Source organism: Dioscorea cayenensis, unplaced genomic scaffold, assembly GCF_009730915.1.
Source record: "Dioscorea cayenensis subsp. rotundata cultivar TDr96_F1 unplaced genomic scaffold, TDr96_F1_v2_PseudoChromosome.rev07_lg8_w22 25.fasta BLBR01001285.1, whole genome shotgun sequence".
In the NCBI taxonomy this organism is placed as follows: Eukaryota; Viridiplantae; Streptophyta; class Magnoliopsida; order Dioscoreales; family Dioscoreaceae; genus Dioscorea; species Dioscorea cayenensis.
Window position 1 is genome coordinate 18027 of NW_024087676.1, and position 20385 is coordinate 38411.

Consider the following 20385-nt stretch of genomic DNA (forward strand, 5'->3'; position numbering starts at 1 on the left):
AAATTGTTAAGTATCAAACGTAATCCAGGCTTGTCAGCATGAGCACAAGAAAAATCCTTTGCCTGAGCAAAGGCCCGAGAGACAAGGACCAAACTGGTGACAAAGGAGCCTCTGAAAATTTTATCACATCTGTTCTTCCACAAAAACCAAGTTGTAGAAGCAATGACTGCCTTAGCAAAGGAGGAGATCAAAGCACAGGTGAGCCACTCACTAGAGCAAAAACCACCAGAAAAAGATATTGGAATATTAAGCTTAGTCCAGACATGCCCCCAAACATCACGAGCCATATTGCACGTAAATAAAAAATGCTCAATTGATTCATATTCAAGATTACACATAACACATAAGTTCCTGGGCCCCAGATTAATGGAGTATAGATAATCAGAAGTACTAACCCTTCCCTTGAAAGTAAGCCACAAGAAATGTTTGACCCGTGGAGCCACATTTAAATCCCAAAGCTTCTTCCAACCCATCCAACTATCAGCCCAGCAAGGAGAATTGTTAAGATACCGATAAACAGTAGCCGAAATACTACAATTCACTGAGCTAATAGACCAAACCCAATGATTGTTACTAGTAAGATCAAGGGCACCCAATTTCGGAGTAAAACACCCCAACCAGTCCCCAAACAACAAGCCAAGTTGGTGAAAATCCTAGGCCCCATCGTTACAAAAATCATAGACACTTAACAATTCCAGATTCAAATTAACATTAAAATAAGTAGGACAAAGCGAGAGAGGAACCTCAGAGCACCAGGGATGATTTAATAGGGATGTCTACTTAGGGTTAACAGAATTAATTCTCAAACTAAGTCTAATTTTGAAGGCTGTATAACAGAGACCCCTAAAAAACCATGAGCACCTAGAAGGGATGGAATCCCTCCAAATATTAACTGAGCCATACTTAAGCAGCAAAATATCAACCCAAAGATAATTATCACAGTTGAGATATTTAAACACATTCTTGGCCATAAGAGAATGTTTAGCAAGAGTAAGTTTTCTGATTGCAAGACCCCCCTCAGTCTTTGGAATAGTAAGATCATTCCAAGCAACAGCATGGATGCCCTTTCCATTGCTACTCTTGCTCCAAAAGAATCTCCTAACAACTCTATGAATTTCCATTAGGATAGAATCATATATCGGGTACACAGATAGATAATAGATGGGAAGGGACAGAAGAGAAGAATTGATGAGCACAGCCTTGGCAGCAGGGGATAATTTAGAATGCATCCACCGAGAACATCGGCCTTTAATATTGTCAGTGATGACATCAAAGGTGGATCTAGCCAACCGCTTGGGTGAAATAAGAATCCCCAGATATTTAAAAGGAAAAGAACCAGCAAAAAAATTGAGAATAGAGCAAATACAATTAGCCACCCTCTTACTAGCCCAGGAAGGGAAGTAAATAGCAGACTTAGAAGCATTAGGAACTTGGCCAGAAATTTTTCCATAGAAATCAAGACAGAGCTTGATAAATCTAGCAGATTTACGAGACGCTTGAGAAATAATAACTAAATCATCAGCAAACATAAGATGGTTAAAATTAACACGCAATCTCATGTCAAAGCCCGGGACAAAGTCATTAGCCAGAGCAAAATTCAGTATAGAAGTGAGATTTTGAGAAACAAGTATGAACAGGTAGGAGGAGATAGGATCTCCCTGTCTAATACCTCTGGAGGAGCTAATCCAATGGGAGGGCTGGCCATTAATGAGGAAAGAAAAAGAAGTGGAAGTGAAACATGATTTTATCCAGGAAATCCAAACAGAGGGGAAACTCATCTTGGTAAGAGTAGCAAGAATTGCACTCCAACTTATAGTATCATAGGCCTTCTCAATATCTATTTTGACTAACATCCTAGGGAGGCTCTTGCAATCAGTTTCAATTATATGGGCAACAACTTGCAAAGCAATAATGTTATCAAAGGGACAGCGACCCGAAACAAAGCCAGCTTGCTCTCTACCAACGAGATTAGGGAGAACAAGCTTCAAACGATTAGCCAAAATTTTAGAAACAATCTTAAAGCACACATTGCAAAGAGAGATAGGTCTGTAATCAGAAATAGATAAAGGGTTGTCCTTCTTAGGGATGAGAGATATATATGTTTTACCCCAAGAATTAGGCATAGTAGAGTTAGTAAAGAAATAGCTAACAGCTTTAAACAAACTATCTTCAATATCAGTCCAGAAAAAATGATAGAACTCAGCATTGAAACCATCCGGACCAGGACACTTACCTGAAGGAAGCTCAAAAACAGACAGACGAACTTCCTCACGAGTAACCTCTCGAATGAGGAAATCACTATCCATAGCCAAAAGCTGAGGGAGGTCATGGGGAATGGCACTCAAAATTATCAGAGAAAGAGTCAGTAGAAGAGTTCGACCACAGGTTAGAATAAAAATTCAAGAAAACATTCTCAATACCCGAGTGATCAGAGAATAAATTACCATTAACATCCTTTACCTGGGTGATATGATTAATATGCTTGTGAATACGAGTTATATTATGGAAAGAATTTTGAATTGGTATGACCGAAAGCTTTTTAAGATGAAGTTAAATTACGTTTTCCTGAAGAAGGGAAGAATAATGGAAAGCAATATAGACAAAGTAACAGATGAAGGAACGAAAACAGGCTCCTTCTTTGCACCACTTTGGATTAGCTTAAATTTAAAAACAAATTACAATGCAGACATGAGGAAAGATTACAACAATAATTAGCAACTGGATAAAATTCACTCGCTGTCATCAGCTATGAACTCACCACCCGTCTTCGGTCTTTCAAAGATGCCTAGGTGACAGAGCAGCGTCCACAGATGTGTAATGAACTCTCCACCATTGGCCAAATGCTGCGCATGAGCTGTAGTATTTTCTGACGGAGCAATATACAAAATTATCTCCAACCATATCTCTCTTAACACACTAAACCTCAAGCTCTCATCTCCAACCAATTCAATGAGTTGCCTCCCAAGTTTCCCACCCTTCCCCACAATCGTCTCTGGTTCATCCCCCACCTCCATCAACCTATTCAGCTTGAAGCTAATGCAAGTGTGCCACCTCAGAAGATCCAACGTTTCATGTATAATCCTGGCAAAAATTACTTCTGTGACCGAGTTCTGCTCAGGCAAAAGCTCCTGACAAAAAACCACTAAGTAAGCGCAGTACTTGGATAAACTTTCTGTCACCTTACGATTGAATTCCTCGTCAGTTGCAGGATTTGGAGCTGCTTTTATTAAGCAAATAGAGGTAGCCACATGCCACACCAGGATGATTTGAGTGTAAGTCTCCAACTCGCATGCCCAGGAGAGCTCATCGCCACCTTCACAGAGTGTCAATGAGTGCTTTCCAATGCACCGTAACTCTCCCCCAGTGTCTATCAGCGACTGTGTAATGGCTTGTTTCACTTCATCAGGTAATTGGATGGGAGCACCAGCCTTTTGGCCTCTCTGGACGCCCATCAGTAGCTTCTTAACAAGTGAAGGTTTATAGTCATAAGAATCAAGCAAAGAGTACTGACCGAGCTTATCATCCCAAGGCTTCAGAACTCTTTTCCGGCACACAAAGCTTAACAGGGTTTGAAACAAGTCCCTCTCCTGCCACGAGATCTTCTGCACATATTTACAGAGCAACAGCACCTTGGCCCAGTCTGAGAAGACAAAGGTAATGATCTGCCAACCCTCAACAAAAATGATGACAACCAATAAGAAAATAGTAACTAGTGAATCAACACTTCCTCTCGTCAAATGTTCCTCTTCACTGGGTGGCTTGTAGTCATACAGAAGCACAACTACCCAGCAACTGCCCACCAATGAGGCAACTGAGGACACCAACGTCCATGGCTTGTCAGAAACAACGGGGTACTTTGTATAGAAACTATCATAAAGGAATGCAAGCTCTGTTTCAATTACTCTGAACATTCTCAGGTGATCTCCTAAGAGTCCTTCCAGGATGAGCTTCCTGGTCTTTGCGCGATTGGCCTCCACCCAGGGGTAGCCGGTGAAACGCCGTCGGAGTAGCTTGAACATTGCAAATGAGAGACAAACATCTTTTGCTGATTCAGAGTTGTTGAGCACACGACCTGGGCATCTCCATATCTTCTCCACCGTAATGACCTGGTAGACAACACTGGGATCTTCGAGCCTTAGCTTCATAAGATAGTCCGGCGGGCCTACCATGATGTCATCCTCCTTTTCTCCGATGATCAGATACTTGTAACCCTCCATGAGAGCAGGAACAACTTCATCCTCATTGCTCAGCATGTGTTCGTAATGCATGTAATCTGATATCAATTTGGTGTTCACCATCGGCCCATTTGGTTTCATGATCAGACGAAAGACAAAAATCCTTTCGAAGAACTTGACCATGCACACCACCCAGAAAATCTCTACAGGGACCCAGAATCTAGTGTGCATGAAATATGAATTGTAAATTAAACTCGCATAGAGTGCTAGAGAGGTTATCTGAAGCAAATTGCTCAACCAGTTGTCATTGTCTTGGATGCTGAATGCAGAGATGGAGTGGGTGCTACACTTGACCATGATCAAGAATGCTGCCCACAAGACGAACAGCTCGTTGCGGAACTTGGCTGTTTGCATGAGACCAATGGTGTAAGCTGAGATGCTGTCGGTGAGGGTTAAGGCCAGCCACAAGGTAAGCTTAATGGTTGGACTCCGGCTCCGGCGACGATATGAACCAAAGAGAGCCAAGAATGTCATGAGTGCACCACTGATCACCACCAGGACTTCAATGCGTGCAAGCATACCAGCTTCAGTTTCCAGCCATTTCACTAATGCTTTAGTTTTGGAAGACAGATTCTCCTCCATAATTACCTAGCTAGGTACAACAATGTCACAGCTAAATAAAACCACAGCGTCCCTATACACATCCTTCTTGCTTCATATATACATGATAAGTATTCTTGAGTTTCTTTATTTCTTTGTCTTCAAGGAAGAGATCTACTCCTTTTTAGTGCCTCTTAGCTGTGTGCATGAGGCAAAGTGGCATAAACTAATGAAAAGAAAATGAAAGATGATAACAAAATAAATAAGAGAACTGATAAAGGAACAAGAAACATGCTTAGAATTGTGTTTGCTTTGACGCGAAATAGTATAAACTAATGAAAAGAGAATGAAAGATGATAACAAAATAGATAAGAGAACTGATAAAGGAAAAAAGAAAAAAGATTAGAATTCCGTTTGCTTTGATGCTTAGAACTTTGTCAATATTATAACAAAAGCATGGGTAGCATTGTGCTTGCTTCAATGCGCATAACTTCAAGAATCCCACACATCAGTACTATAACAAAAAGATGCAAATTCATTGAAGATGTCATTATATAATATTTTAAAAGTTAACAGGAGGAATATTGGTGCTTTTGATAATTTTCTCATCATATTCCTTCAAAGTTTAATTAGAAGCATCTATCAAACTTATCAAAAACTCCACTAAATAATATTGAAAATAGCACTGCAGGTTTTATTTTGAAAAAGAAGGAATTTATTTTGGAAAATAGCAAGAGGTGCGATTCCACATCTTGCTTCCGGTGATCGCAAAAGGTAGAATCTTACATCTAACAAAACTGCCCTGCTATCTGAAAGGGTTGTTATCTCAAAAAAAAGTTAAGGCATTCATAAAATCCTTACCGTCCTTGTTAAAAAAAGATGCAACATGCTTCAAATTGCCATTTGTGTGGCCAACTTCCTCGACTGCACATATGTGACACATTTAAAATCATTATGGTCAGTTGTTTGGCATCAACTAACTCCCCGCCTCCATTTTTGATATGTGGGGGGACCTTAGAGGTCTCACCTCAAAGGCCCAACCAAGAAAACTTGGAATTTACTGGTCAAAACCATTTTGTGGGGTATATGGTCAAATAGGAATAATTGAATATATAATGCTTTATCTTCATCCCACCTCTCTTTGATTTTTTCAGATTACTCATCAATTCCTCATGAGTGTCTACAACTCTAGAGCAGAAATGCCAGAAATTGAAAGGTTAACCAACACCATCAAGAGAAACCTCAAGTTCCTAGACTCCCATATGGGCAAGTGGGCAACTTGAAAACCTCTACAGAGACAATCACCAGCACTAGCTCAGGCTAAGCAAACCATCTTCCTCCCGACCCTAGAGAGTCATCCTACTCCTGCTCTATTGTATTCTCATTGTGGAACTCCTAAGGGGCGGGTCAGTGTTTTGTGACTATGTGTTTGAGCTTATGATTTATTGTTGGTGTTTACTAATATCCACTCCTAATAAAAAAATTTTTTTGTGGGGATAGGCAATTCAAACTCTTCTCTGGCTCCTCTCTTTTCTTTATTTAATACCGTGATTTATCCTTTTAAAAAAAATGACAAGCGCAGCTCCACAAAAAGTTGCCAAGGGACAGACGAGTATAATAGTGCACCAATTACAGTGGTTTATCAACGCTTTTGAGATTTATTAACTCAATCAAACATCAAATGGAACGATTAAGATCCTACCATGTGCACACTCAGAAAATTTTTCGAAAATCAAACTGAGCTAATAAACCCTGCCATGCAATCCTAGAAGAGGAAAAATGGCATCTTCCCCTCCCACATGAGACCTGTGATGTGAATAGTTAATAAACATAAGTTACATAACTATCACAATATTTATACAATATTTTACAATATCTTCACAATGCTACAACAGTACTTCCAACCCAAGAATTTGACCTTGGATCTCCTCATTCACCATTGATCATAACAACCAAGCAATAGTTGTTCACCTATCTCAAACATACGCATACAAGGACCCCTCACCAAGTTGAATGAAAGAACTCTCAAGCTCAGATAAAACAGAATTGCAACATAATCTAGAAATTAAGTATTCACATTCCAAAGACAATGATGATATTGTGCATGAATTTCAACATTGGAAACCATCTTACCTATTACAATGAAATGGTAGTCGTTGAGTCTCCATTCCTGGTTGCCTTAAACAACTAATTAGCATTGCAAATGAAAATAAATGCATGATCCTTCCTACACCTAGAGCTGAACATGTTAGGGCCAGACACGACCATATACATCTTTCTTCGTGTATCGCCTGTCCCATGACCAGGGAACATCTAAAATGTTCAAACAAAGAAAAAAAAAAGGACATACTTAAGGAATTGAGATCTTTAACGTAACAAAATGGTGAAAAGAGACGTTTCTATTAAGTAGGCATTTAAAACAAACCACTCACCTTCATGTGTGTATGGCTGGGGTGGGAGTTGATACGGTACTGGTAATTGAACTGCCTCAGTAGATGAGGATATTCTCCCATTTTCTTTCCAGCAAAGTGTAACCAACTTGGATTTGAATGTATCACCATTTTTGGGAGGAACCCTTTCACCCTGGACAAACAAGATCATGATTACTCAAAAAAAATAAAAATAATTAAATTAATTTTTTTTAAAAAAAAAGGAATATGTAGTATCTGTGAAATTGAGAGATGTGAATGACAGGTTATATTAATGCCAGATACCTGTTCCGGTTTGCCATTTGCTGTGCAGCTAAACACAGATCCATGTCTCTGCACAGTTGTGGGCAAGAACAGCACCCCTAGCTGGATTGCATGAAACAAACAAGAAGTTGAGGAGAACAAAACAGTGAAATAAAGAACTGAAACCTTGCAATCTTGATTGCATTCTGATCTAATTACACATTAAAGCCTTCTCCATATGCTAATACGTCCCCTTTTTTTTCATGTCAACATTTTAAGTCAAGAGATTTCTTCTCACAGTTCAGAGTTAGGTGTTGGGATTTTTTTCTTTCTTGTAAATTACTTCAAGTTCTGGAGTCAAGTCATACTTGAATTGTCTCATCATTCTTGTCATCTTCTCTGGAAAACGAACTTTAACAGTAAATCATGCATGAGATGACACAAGATGAATTGCAGGAGTGGCACAGAAACATAATCTCAAGCTTAGGATGGTCAGTGTTGCAAGTGTTGTAAGTTGATTCAACAAAATCAACACAACAAAAAATACCAATATATGAATGAAAATATAAGCATGAAAATAATAAATCCACTGAAACTATTCTTTAGTTGGTTATCTCATTCTTCTCCTAATTCAAAGATTTTAGGTTTGAATCCTACCTGCGCCCTGTCCAAATTTCTCTCAAAAATAAAATAAAATAAAAAATAAATCCATTGAGTGATGCAATTCGAATCCTTTTCTCCCTTTTATCTCATATTAGAAAAAAAAAAAATTCCTCTTTTCTAATCCTCACTTTAACAAGACTAAAGTCATAAAAGTTCACACGTTGGCATATTAGGAAACATTTTACCTCATAAGAACGTATCATAAGTTGGGAGTTATTCTTTTGTAATGCACCCCATGCAGCTTTGCTTAAATTTGCTGAAGTTAGCAAGAACCACCTAAACAGTAAAAAGAAAGGAAATAAACTAAATCTCAGCATGACTACCCAAATAAAATATCACATGTGAAGCAATAGCAATAAAAGGATATAGCAAGTTTCTTACGCAAGATTTTGGCCGTTATATCGGGTGTAAGTCTTTATATGAGGCATGGCACGACTGGAAAACCAAAGGATAGAAATAAGTTAGTAATAAACAACACTCAGATGCCTTTTCCTCAGTGTAAAAAGGAAGTTCTTCCCATAAATGTTAAAGGGGACTAGCAAATACCAGCGGCCAACATGAGTTGCTTTCCATTTTGCCCAATACTTGTTCAAAACATCCTTCTCCACATTCTTTTGGGGGCTTGGAATGCAACTACCAGCAGCATAGCCCTGAAAATGATTAATGACTTCAAGCTGTATGTTACCAAGGATAACAAGAAACAGTGAAGCAAAATAGACTTGGATACCATCAAAGGGTAAGTAGCATTGCTCCAGTTATTTTAAAATTTGAAAAAATACCCAAGACTTCCAAATATCCATGAGCTATGTGATTTTCTTTTTGCATAATAGTTCTTATTATAGATATACAACCAATAGATAATACCAAGAAGTACGCAATCCATGTCTCCGAATAATTGCTTCCAAAAGCATCCTCCTAAACCATTAGCTATGCATAGCACTGATACTTTGTAATAAATAAATAAACAAAAGGTGAAACAAACAGCTGGAAAAATGTTTTGTAATAGTTATCAATAACCATATGAATGTTTTGTGTGCATACAAAAGAAGAAGAACAAGGTGTGAATGAAAATAATATAAATAAAAACGAGCATATACTAGCCAAGAAACAAGTGTCCAGTGTATTTACAGGAGATAACTTTTTTTTTCTTCTTTAGTGAAACACATACCAATTTCCCAATTTATTAAAAGCTAAGTTGTTAACAGCTACAAACTTGTTATAATAAAACAAATTAAAATAAAAATGAACATGCAAATACTACCATCAAATATAAGCCAGTAATATCTTGATGCAAATCTGATATGAACTCGCAATCATGGAGTCGATATACCTCAAGTGAGCATCTGACATCTTCAACAGTTGGCCAGATTATAAGGGGCTTTCCAATGCCCAGCGGGGATTTATCATGCGTAACACCAGAAGACATAGAAAATGAAAACTCTGACAACCACTTCTCATCTAGAGAACCAAGGGAAGAAAACTGCACAGATAAATAACAAGTTATATTTCTGTTAGGAAGATAAATTATGAGCTATCATCAGCCAACTGTGTTCAATGATCAAACATATACCAAGGCAAAAGCAACAAGAGAAATATTTTATGTAGCAAACAGGAAAATTAAAAAGGTCCCAATTTCATCTTATAAATTGGATTGCAGTCTAGAAGGATAATGGTTCCAGGATGAGATGTTGAACTGCTTGTACCTGATAAATGAGAGGGGATTTATGAAATTCTTTGTCAAAAACAAATTCCTCGAGAATGCTTCTGACTTTCATATGACCCCATTTTTTCAGATTGGGGCCTATATGATATCCAGGAACAGATGCGATCAACCGAACCTGGTAATTGAACAACTAGAAATCAGACAAGTCTCGATAAACAACTAGTGAGAAATATAGGCAAAATGACTTTTGAATAACAGAAAGTAAATTAAGTCCCAAAAGGAAACATCATGAGGTTGATATGCATCTAAGCAATCTAGGATCTTGTTTGTAACTTATGTTTATGACACGAGATTTATCTAATCCTATTGATTGGAGAGAAACAGTGGATATTAGGTTTTTTTATGGAGTTTATATATATATTTTTTTATTAAATTTTAAATTTAATCACAATCAGAATGCTAATTAATCAGCTTCAAGATAATACAAAATCAGATGTGAAACATTGAAATCAAAATTAAAAGAAAATCAACAGTATTAGATAAGACAGTTTTGAATATATTAGCAAACAAAAAATAAATATTCACTAGTATATTAACCTAAAAAGGATAGCTACAAATAATTAAAGATGAAAAATTTAAAGCCCATGACCTGCATTAATATGAAGTGGCTTGCTCTAAATGAATAACAAATTCTTAACTCAATAATAAGAATGGCACATATCAATTAAAGGTTTTTATTGTTTGAACCAAAGATGGGGAGATATACAACAGCACTATATATTATTGTGTTATTAAATAATCAAATTTGAACTAAATCTAAAAATGAATATTAAATAAGGGCAGTGCTAAAATGTATGAAGAAGGGATGTCATAATGTTTTCATCATGAAATAATGAGCAAATAATGATCATAATAATACAGCCATAAATTGTTCTTTAGTCCATATATATCACATCACATGTAAAACAAAAAAACAAAAAGAGTGGCTACCGCAGCATTGCTATAATCAAACTTCCTGAAGAATGACGCATTGATGTTGATGTGGCCAACATTGGGCAAATTAACACTGAACTCAGGCCACTGCAAAACAATGACAAATAATTGGATACTTGAATTTTTCTTCTATGGAAACTGATCTGCAAAAGCAACATTCAAGCAATGATAGCTAGAATTTGAAATTAGCAATCAGTAACCTTCCACAAGGGAAAAATTGCAAAATCTGATAGTTACATGATGAATTTCATTGCATTCATTGATCAATGGGGATACTTTAAAAAAACAAACAAAATTTAATAGGATGGATTCATTGTAGTTAGAAGCAACAGATACCTATAATAGCAAAAAGATGTTAGCTAGAGAAGTGGAGAACAACCTTTAACATGCTGAGATAATCGACAAGATCATTTTCAAAAGGGGATCCTGTGCCGGAGTTTTGATCTTTCCAGGGGAAGTCTTGCATCCATAGACCTTGTGTTTTGTTGTTCCAATCAACAAAGATCAAGTTTGCGGTGTGAACAACAACCCGCAACCCTTTCGGATAAATAAGAAGCATAGCCTTGGAATGGTGTGTTCCATATGAAATAGGAAGGGAAGGCTTGTGCAAAATCCAATTTGGGGGCTTGGTTTTCTACCACAAGATTCAAACCAATGTGGGAAAAAAAATAAAATACAGAGATAAAAATAAAATAGAGAACAGAGAACCTTGATATGTTCCACTGCAGCACCTGATTCACCATGAACTACAAGAACATGAGGAATCCTCTTCATAGCTGGGCATGCTACAAAATAAAGACCATAGTTAATTCTATGCTGCATACATGCCAATGACATGTCCCATAGAAAGTACAACATACTGAATGTAATTGCAAGAAAAAAAAATTCTAAACAAAAATAAGATGTGTGCAAGCTCAGGTAGTGATTCAGTACTCTCATTTCAATAGTGGAAAAACATTAAATAGATGGTTACAAGATCATTCCAAAAGTGATTAATGACTGTCAAGTCATTATTTTCATGTTGTTGGGTGTTTCAGATGAGTGTGACAGATGACATGAACGCAGTTTCCTGATGCATTTCAGCAGTATTAATAGATAATTGAAGCTGACCCACTTCTTCAAAAGGTAATTGAGTTTGCATTTCAAATGTCACTTAAAAGTTATTACACAAGATCATCACTTCAAGTAGATGCCTTTTGTTAATCTTAAATGACAATAAATCAGTCATTTCTAATAGCAATTATCTGATTTTCGGTAAATGGAGGAAGTTGAATAGCTGGCAAGTTAATTACCAGATAATAACCAGTCAATGTCGACCATATAATTAGAGAGAATGGCAACAAGCACATCTCCCTGCAAATACATACAAAAAGGTCATAAAGTAATTCATCTTTTGCGCAGATAATTTACCACTTCTGTACAAAGTGCAAACAGACTGCTCATAACCTAGTTTTTACTAACCATCATCCATTTCAGTCAAATTATGAACAAACACCAATAGCTCATATTAGTATATTAGAAACTTGAAAGGAATATGGCCAAAAACTTTCACACTGCATAACTAGAATGAGCTAGGAAAAAAATACCTTTACCATTGGGAATGGGGTAGTGATACTGATTTATTAGCTGAAAAAATAAAATATGATCAAACTTTTGGAGTTGGATGCACTTATAATTCCAAAATCACTTTATGCTTCCTTACTTTTGTAACTATTACTGATAAAAAGTATGCACTTTGGTTATTCCACAAGCATCAATAAATGGATGGAAAAAATTAGTGTGTTTTCTAATGCTAATGGTTTTCCTGTTTAATGATACCACTAATAAATAATATCGTAAGTTGAGCTGATAGTCTGATACACATCAAAAGATTAGAAAACAAAACTTAATTAGCAATTGCATAAACCAAAAAAGATACCGTAAGCCCTATATTAACGGTCATAAATAGATTATACTCAAAAGCGACAACCATAAGAAAGCAGTATGATAATCACCAACACCACATTAGGTCATGTCTGAATGGATTTAAACTACAATGTAGGCACTGACAGCAGTATACAGAAGAAAGTTTTGTCATAGAAGTGATTTTGAACACTTCTTTCCTAATATTTATCTTCCATACCCATTGAGGAAAAGTTGTCACAATGAAGGACTTTGTCGCTAAGACTGGGCAGACAATGGAAATTCAATTGTGCATAGCAAATGGTATGCCGCCAATCACATAGATATTCAACAGCATACAGATTCCCAATATAAAAGTTATAGGTAAATCACCTACAGATATTAATGTATTTGACCCACTGGATCTCCTGAAATATACAGTGATCATTTTTACCTGAATCACATCTTTAATAGTAACTGATGATGAATTCACCCATGATGGAAGACCTTTAACTTGCATTAGACGAAAGGTCAAGGACGCTATATCTTCCAAAAAATGAAATTGTCGAAGAACTTCCAAACCATTACAAGAATCAAGATTAGTAGCTAATTCTGACTGAGAGCAACTGCTGATTGAAGAGGATCTCATCACACTAATGTTTTGATGCTCTCCCTGCAGAAAACCAGACCAAAATGATCCCCCAAAATTCAGTTAACACATAAAATTAGAAACCCAAGATGTTCACATAGGCACAATGTTCATCAAAAAGGCACAGAGATCAATGAAATCTACACTTAGAAGCTAGAGGGGGAGAAAGGATGTGAAAGATTTGGTAGTGGGAATGGTGAATTTAATTGGCCATAACGCAAGCAGTCACATAGAATAAGTAATGCAGCTCAAGGGCACCACGCAAGCATATAGACAAAACAAAACTAACAATCTTTTCACTTCTATATAACTATTTTAGATTGGAAAAAATATAAAAAGAACTTCACAAAGACAAGCACAAGATCATCATGGTAATCATGACAAACTATAACTCAAGCAGCAATCGGTAGTGCCCAATAACCATGTCTGAGAAACGAGGCTTCAATACTCTAGGTTCACTTGACACCGACTGAGTGTGAACCTGCCTTTTCCATACCAATAACAGACCTTGCTAGTTTGAGCATGCTAAACCCAGTTTGTTCCAAAATGAGGGAAACTCAAGCTAGACCATATTTTACAGAAAACACACACTAAATCTAAAGAAAGACTTGGAGACAGTTTATGTCAACAAGCACCAATACTTGAGCATGACAGAGGTACCTGAAAATCCACTGCAATGGCTCCAGTTCCATCAGCTTGTCGGTGTTTTTTTATCTGCAAAGCTTCATCAACGCTTGTTCTTTTCCCTTTAAATGTAAAGTTTGAACTAGGGTTTGATGAAGAGGCATGGTCGACACAAACAAGTTCATACTTGAAACAATGACTTCCAGGAACTAACTCCAGAATGTCACCATGAAGCAAAGCGGCTTTCTCTCCAGTATAAAGTTTTTTCCTCTGGTTTCCTGATTTCAAAACCAGTGGATTTGATCCTTCCTGCAAAGCCATTCATATGATACTTTCATTTAGGCATTAATAAATGAAAATTTAAGCTTGTTTTCTCTTTTATCAATAGCTCTGGTAAAAAAAGATTAAATAAATCTTTATACTTGGTTATTTAGATTTATCTGAAGACAATGCCTGAATGGAAAATGCTTGCATGTACTTTTCTTCAATTAGGCTTTTACATAATTACCAGTAGGAAAGTGTGCCTGTATTGCGTGATACAACTGAAGTTTTTATATTTCTCATTTTTAAAGAAAACCTAAAGCAAGAGGCAAGGAGGTCCCTTTTTAGGCTACTTTCACATCCTTTTAACCTCTTGAAGTTTCGTAATTTTAATAACATGCTGAAATTCCTAAAGGAAATCCATATGGCAACTTTTAGAAGCAACATACCACAACAAGTTCAGAAGAACCATCAGGTGATGCCTGCAAACTGACATGCTTGCGGCTAACTCTCTTGTCAGAGACATTTAGATTGTTGCGTCCAATAACATTAACACCTTCAAGAATGGGAATTTCAGAGATTGATTTATCAACCACAAAGTCGCTTCGCAAAGGAACAAGGAGACCAATCTTGGCCTGAGGCATTTTCAACAAAATTAACATTAGAATTTTATACTAAAATGAAAGGAAATGAAATCCGCTATTGTCAAATTTATGTGCTAGTAATTTATAGTTACAGCGTTACAATGCCTAAATAAGAGTAACACATTAGACAGATAAAAAATGACCATATCATCAGGTTTAAACAAGCAAGTCACTCTCATGTCAAGCATTTTCTAAGTCTAAAGCATTCTCTAGATTACTAAAGAAACTAACAATCAGTATCAATGCCCACAAAAATGCAACGTCCATCAGAAAATTTCCATTCAATCCAAACAACACGACTACAAACACTGCAAATGCTGACATTCTTCAGAGTAAACATGAGAAAAATCTAACAAAATCCGGAAGGAGAAAAAAAAAATTGCATAATCAAATAACGGAGGAAAACTGAACCAAATTTGCAGAGCGAACGAAGAAAGACGTACCGGAGTAGCAGCCATGGAAAGATGAAAAGACAAACCCTAACCCTAGTTCTATTCCTCCAATTCCCAAGCGACACCGCCGAGAAAGAGCCGGGAGAGAACCTCACCGGTCTCGACTCTCGCGGGAAGAATGGCCCCCCTTGGTGTTTTATGGGCCCATTGGACACTCTCTCACTTGAAGGCCCATTATCATTTGGGCCTGGGGATTAGAATCCGAATGGTTATTGTTGGATGGGCCCCACCACGAGTGGTCAAGTGCAAGAAAGCAGGGAATCGGAGGGTGATGAATCAGGGGGGATGGACTTGTTTTTGACCGTCCACCAGGCAACTTGTGAATGTGGACCCTGGCTTCCATGCCCCCTTAATTTTTTTTTATTTTTTTTTTAAATACCCTATTTAGTTTCTTTAATATAGTCAATTTGTCTTTTTAATCTCTCAAATATAGTCAATTTGTCATTTTGATCCCTCTAATATAATTTGTCTTTATGAAGCCCCTCTATTTTAATATTTGAGAAATGTAAGTTCTTCTTAAGAACCTCCTAATGACAAATTATATTAGAGAGAGTGATTTATATTTTTTATATGTTAAAATAGAGGGATCTCATAGAGACAAAATTATATTATAGGGACCAAAGAAGTAAATTGACTATATTAGAAAGATTAAATAGAGTATTTTTTTCCTTTAATTATAACATATCTTTAGACATAAAATATTTAATAAACTAGGTCCCTCTGTGCACAAAGTACTATAGGTCCCCTGTGTGGGAGATGGCTTGTAGTCAAGTGAAGGTACACAATCAAATGTTCATATCCCGATTGTGCGCATGTTTCTAGTACTGTTGCGCTTATCTCATTTATTAAAAATAAATAAATATTTAATCACATGATGCTTTCATTCTAATGCAGTATGAAAGGAATACTACTCTTACATAAAAAGATGTAGAATTCATCCCAAAAAACCTGTCGGCTTTGGAGGTCCTAATTGATCCTTAGGTTACCCCTTCTGAGACAGACTATGACCCCTGGATATTGGTTTCTCATCGGTGTGGCCTCACTCGCAGTCACGGTGCTAGCTCACATACTAGTCACGTGACTGCTAAAGCAGGCGTCACTAGAAATACGGTGCAAATGTCACTCGAGACACTGCTAATTGTGGTGCACGTGGCAGTATGAGAGGTCATTGTCGTGATGGGTTCCTTGTACCCCGTGCCCCTCTCATCATCTCATCTAATCATGATGTGACCTCATTTTAATGCTATGCCTGATTCCCCGATTTGATCCCTTGATCCTTGCCCTCATGAGATTTCTCAAGATCTAGATCATCTAATAATCTATCTGAAGGTGTGCCTCTCACGCAAAGGTTTCGAGATCCGCCCCAAATCTCATCCTCTGGCAAGCTCTAATCCTAGTGGAAAATTAGTCCATCTTTTCCTATTTTGGATCTCTGCTGCCAGTCCTTCATACCTCTATCTCGGCCTTCACCAACCATCATATGGAGGACCCTGGTAGCTCTCACATGATGGTTGTGGGCAAGGTTTCTACAGCCCTCCTAACTCTCACTCCCAAGAGGATGGCAGCAATTATAATTCTTATTCTTCGGATGACAATGGTGGGGCGGTGTTGGATGACAATACCCCTGATGACCTAATGACTCTAAACCAGTTTTAAGAAGAAGTTCACAGCAAAAAACTGATCTGAAAGGGTTCACACGCAGTTGATTCTTCCCACAAAAAAAAGGAAGAGTCGAGTCAAGCGGGGATGGTGTCGGACCCCTCTTCTTCTCCTCAAGTGGTTTTAATCCATGCTTTTCAGCTCCCTCTTATTTGGGTATTCTCTCTCTAACTATTTCTTGTTTTTTTCCTTCTTCTTGTTGATTTCATGAATATTGCTAAAATTATCTGTTGGAATTCTAGGGGAATCTCTGGATGAGACACCTCCACTGATATCCTGCGGTTCATTAGGAAGCACAAACCTTTACTTCTGTGCCTTGTTGAAATGAGAGCCAACTCTAATCAAGTGGATAGGTTCTACACCAAACTTCTTCACAACTGGGACTGGGCAGCTATCTTGGCCAATGGTTACTCCGGCGGCATCATTGTCATTTGGTAGAAACTCATTGATCATGTCACTACTATCACTGTTTCTCGTAGAGCTTTACATATTATCATCTCACCCTATACTTCTATGAATTGGATTGTTTTGGTCATCTATGGGCTCAGTGCTCTTTGTGGCATAAGCTTTCTAAAATGGGTCCCTCTCATTATGGATGATATCAACACTGTATTGGTCACTCACAACGAGCACAAAGGAGATTCTTTCTCGTATTACTCTTGCAAGGTCCCAATTTTTTTTTTTCAAATTTCATAGAGGATAACAATCTGCTGGATTTGAATTTTTCTAGCTCTAGTTTTATTTTGTGCAACAATCAGTTGGGCCCTACAAAGCATTTGGCCCGACTAGACTGTTGCCTGGTGAATCATATCTGATCTTTTAATTTTAATTCGTATTCACGTAAACACTTGCCGAGGATTTCCTCTGATCATGCCCGGCTTCTCCTTGTTGTTTGCCAGCATTTTGTCTGTAATCGCTTTGTTTTTCATTTTGATAATTTTTTATTGGATTATATTGGTTGTCATACCGCTATTAGAAATGCTTGGAATTTTACTCCTCATGGCAACCCCATGCATGCTTTTCTGCATCTAATTTCTCATACTCGTTCTAATTTGATTTCCTAACGGTCTTCTAGTTTAAATTTGATTGATTTGGATCTTATTCTTATTGAATCTACTATTTCCTCTTTAGAATTTGTTGATCCTACCACCATTGGTTCTATACCCATCTTATGGAGCTTTATACCAAGTTTGCTACACTACAGCTGCAAAACTCCATAAAATAAGCACATCGTGCTCGCTTGCTTTGGGTTTGCAATAGTAATCCGAATAAAAGTTTCTTCCACAATTATGCTCATATCCAAAATCACCACAATTTTAATTCTCAAGTGACTGATTTAATTGGGAATTCTTTTTGTGATTGTTCTGGCATTGAGCAAGTTTTTTTAAACTTCTATTCTAATCTTTGGAAGGCTCTAATTGATAGTAATTTTCTTAGCATCCTTGGTGCCTTACCGAATGATCTTCCTAAATTGTCTTACTCTGATTGTGATTTTCTTACCCATGAGGTTTCTCACTAGAAGGTTTACCTTACTGTCCTCAACATTCCTTCAGGTAAAAGCCCTGGGCCAGATGGTTTTAAAGCAGAATTTGTTCCCTTTTTTTGGGCTAAGATTGGTGATCACCTGTTTTCTGTTGTTAACTACTTTTTCTCCAATTCTGTCATGTCTTCTTGCGGTAGGACTTATATAGCCCTTATTCCTAATAAAGGATAACCCTAGATTGGTTTATGACTTTTCGGCCTATTTATCTCTGTAACGTCTGTTTTAAAATTATTTCCAAAATTTTAGCTAATCATCTTAAGCATGTTCTCCCTCACCTTATCGGTCGAGAACAAGCTGGCTTTATCGTGGATCGTTGTCCCTTTTGATAATATTATCACTCTCCAAGAGATTGTGCATTCTGTTGAACGAGAGCTTAAGAGCCCTTCTAGGATGTTAGTGAAAATAGACGTAGAAAAGGCCTATGACACTCTCAGCTGAACTGCAATTCTTGTCATTTTTACCAAGATGAATTTCCCTAATACTTGAATATCTTGTTCTAGAACTTGTCTTAGCTCTAACTCTTTCTCCCTCCTTAAAAAGAAGGTTCCATTTCTCTCAAGAGCTAGACTTTGGAATCACCTAAATTGCTTGGATAGTAGAGAAGCTTTAAGGCCAACTAGCTCAATGAGGGTGTCTTCCTGAAACAGATTAGCAGGAGTGGATGTCTTAGATTGATGCTATTTGGGAATGTGTGGGAGACTTAATTTGCGAAATAGATGAATAGGGTTTGGTGAGGCTGTCAAGAATGCATCGGTTGATGCGGAGAGCAAGGCATGGAAAAGTGTAGGCCACAACCCTGTACGGGCCCTACCTTCAAGGCATCAATTAATGGTAATTTTATTTTTTAACTCTTAATTAGCTTACACGGTTTAAATCTTTAGTTAATAATTTTAATAATATATATATAATGTGATAATATAATTCGTATGCGTGTCGTATGTGTATGATTGTTTTATAAAGGAAAACTTAGCGAAATAGATGAGTGAGAGTGATGAAGCTGTCAAAGATGTCTTGGATTAAAGCCGATGGAGAAAGCAAGGCATGGAAAAATTATAGGCCATGACTTTTTAGGGCCCTGTTATCAAACCATCCGTGATAATGTGTGTGTTTTTTTATACTCTATTTTTACCTCCTTTAAATTAATCTTTAGTTTGTATTTTTAATAATAATGTAATAATGTAATTTGTTACATGTGTGTGTTTGTGTGTGTGTTGAGGGGAGAGGCTTGTGGCTACTATACAAGAGAAGAGAAGAACCACTGAACAAATAAGTCCCTGCTTGATATTTATTTTTTGTTGCTTTTTAATGCTCTCAGGCTGGGGTTGTTTACATTATCAATCTCTCTCTGACTTTGTGATCAAAAAGATTAAGAAGGAACCATGGCGATTGGCTCAAGTGATACTCATTTATGATTACCGAAAGCGATTAGATGGGACCTAACGAAAAGGAAACAACCATGCGTGACCAACGATGTTGACCGTCGGCAACTTCTACGCGACACATATATAACTCTTACGTGCCAACATGGTCATGCCCACACCAACAAGTCCGCATTTAAAACTATACTTAATCCAATTAAGCTCATGTCATGTTAATTACTCGTTTAATGTTTGTAAAACTTGATATATATACATAATATAACACCAACATATATATATATATATATATGCATCAATACAAAGATATATATATATATATATATATATATATATATATGCCTAACGCTAGTTGCTGACCTGGGTTCAGAACCACACTTGCAACACGTGAGCAAGGTGCTAAGCACGTGGCTATATTTGTATCCGTACCGGCAAAGCATGGCAGTGTTTGTTAGTTCCCTGAGAGGCAGTCATGTGGCTTCTTAATGAGCTAGCTATAATACAGTGTATTGTTTACTACTTCTTCCTTC

General features: G+C 37.2%; 2 protein-coding genes and 1 long non-coding RNA gene across 4 annotated transcripts; 1 reads left to right on the forward strand and 2 right to left on the reverse strand.

Moving 5' to 3' along the window:
• Window positions 1-2594: 2594 nt before the first annotated feature.
• On the reverse strand, window positions 2595-4853 carry LOC120256104. The gene has a single exon (XM_039263876.1). The coding sequence runs from the start codon at window positions 4815-4817 to the stop codon at window positions 2730-2732; it is 2088 nt and encodes a 695-aa protein (XP_039119810.1). The 5' UTR covers window positions 4818-4853; the 3' UTR covers window positions 2595-2729.
• Window positions 4854-6868: 2015 nt separating this feature from the next.
• LOC120256107 (tyrosyl-DNA phosphodiesterase 1) lies at window positions 6869-15400 on the reverse strand. Of its 2 annotated transcripts, XM_039263879.1 has the most exons (16): window positions 15269-15400; window positions 14631-14816; window positions 13957-14229; window positions 13102-13320; window positions 12059-12119; window positions 11475-11551; window positions 11146-11400; window positions 10764-10853; window positions 9814-9948; window positions 9441-9590; window positions 8657-8760; window positions 8492-8545; window positions 8296-8386; window positions 7490-7570; window positions 7208-7358; window positions 6869-7088 (listed from the first exon to the last, which is right to left on the reverse strand). In XM_039263879.1, the coding sequence occupies exons 1-16, from the start codon at window positions 15281-15283 to the stop codon at window positions 7024-7026; spliced, it is 2007 nt and encodes a 668-aa protein (XP_039119813.1). In that variant the 5' UTR covers window positions 15284-15400; the 3' UTR covers window positions 6869-7023. The 2 variants fall into 2 exon arrangements, with proteins under 2 accessions (XP_039119813.1, XP_039119814.1); XM_039263880.1 differs by lacking the exon at window positions 15269-15400 and having other exon boundaries at window positions 14631-14825.
• Window positions 15401-16540: 1140 nt separating this feature from the next.
• On the forward strand, window positions 16541-17765 carry LOC120256102. Its single transcript, XR_005535179.1, has 2 exons — window positions 16541-17092; window positions 17179-17765. It is a non-coding gene; the product is annotated as an uncharacterized LOC120256102 (long non-coding RNA).
• The last annotated feature ends 2620 nt before the right edge of the window (window positions 17766-20385 follow it).

Excerpts from the sequence above, each read along its gene's own strand:
- LOC120256104 (XM_039263876.1), bottom strand. The coding sequence starts at position 4,817 with ATGGAGGAGAATCTGTCTTCCAAAACTAAAGCATTAGTGAAATGGCTG.
- LOC120256107 (XM_039263879.1), bottom strand. Across the intron at positions 11,552-12,058 it reads CATTGACTGGTTATTATCTG|CATGCCCAGCTATGAAGAGG; the intron begins GTAATTAACTTG and ends TTTATTTTGTAG. Across the intron at positions 8,761-9,440 it reads ATGTCAGATGCTCACTTGAG|GGCTATGCTGCTGGTAGTTG; the intron begins GTATATCGACTC and ends AATCATTTTCAG.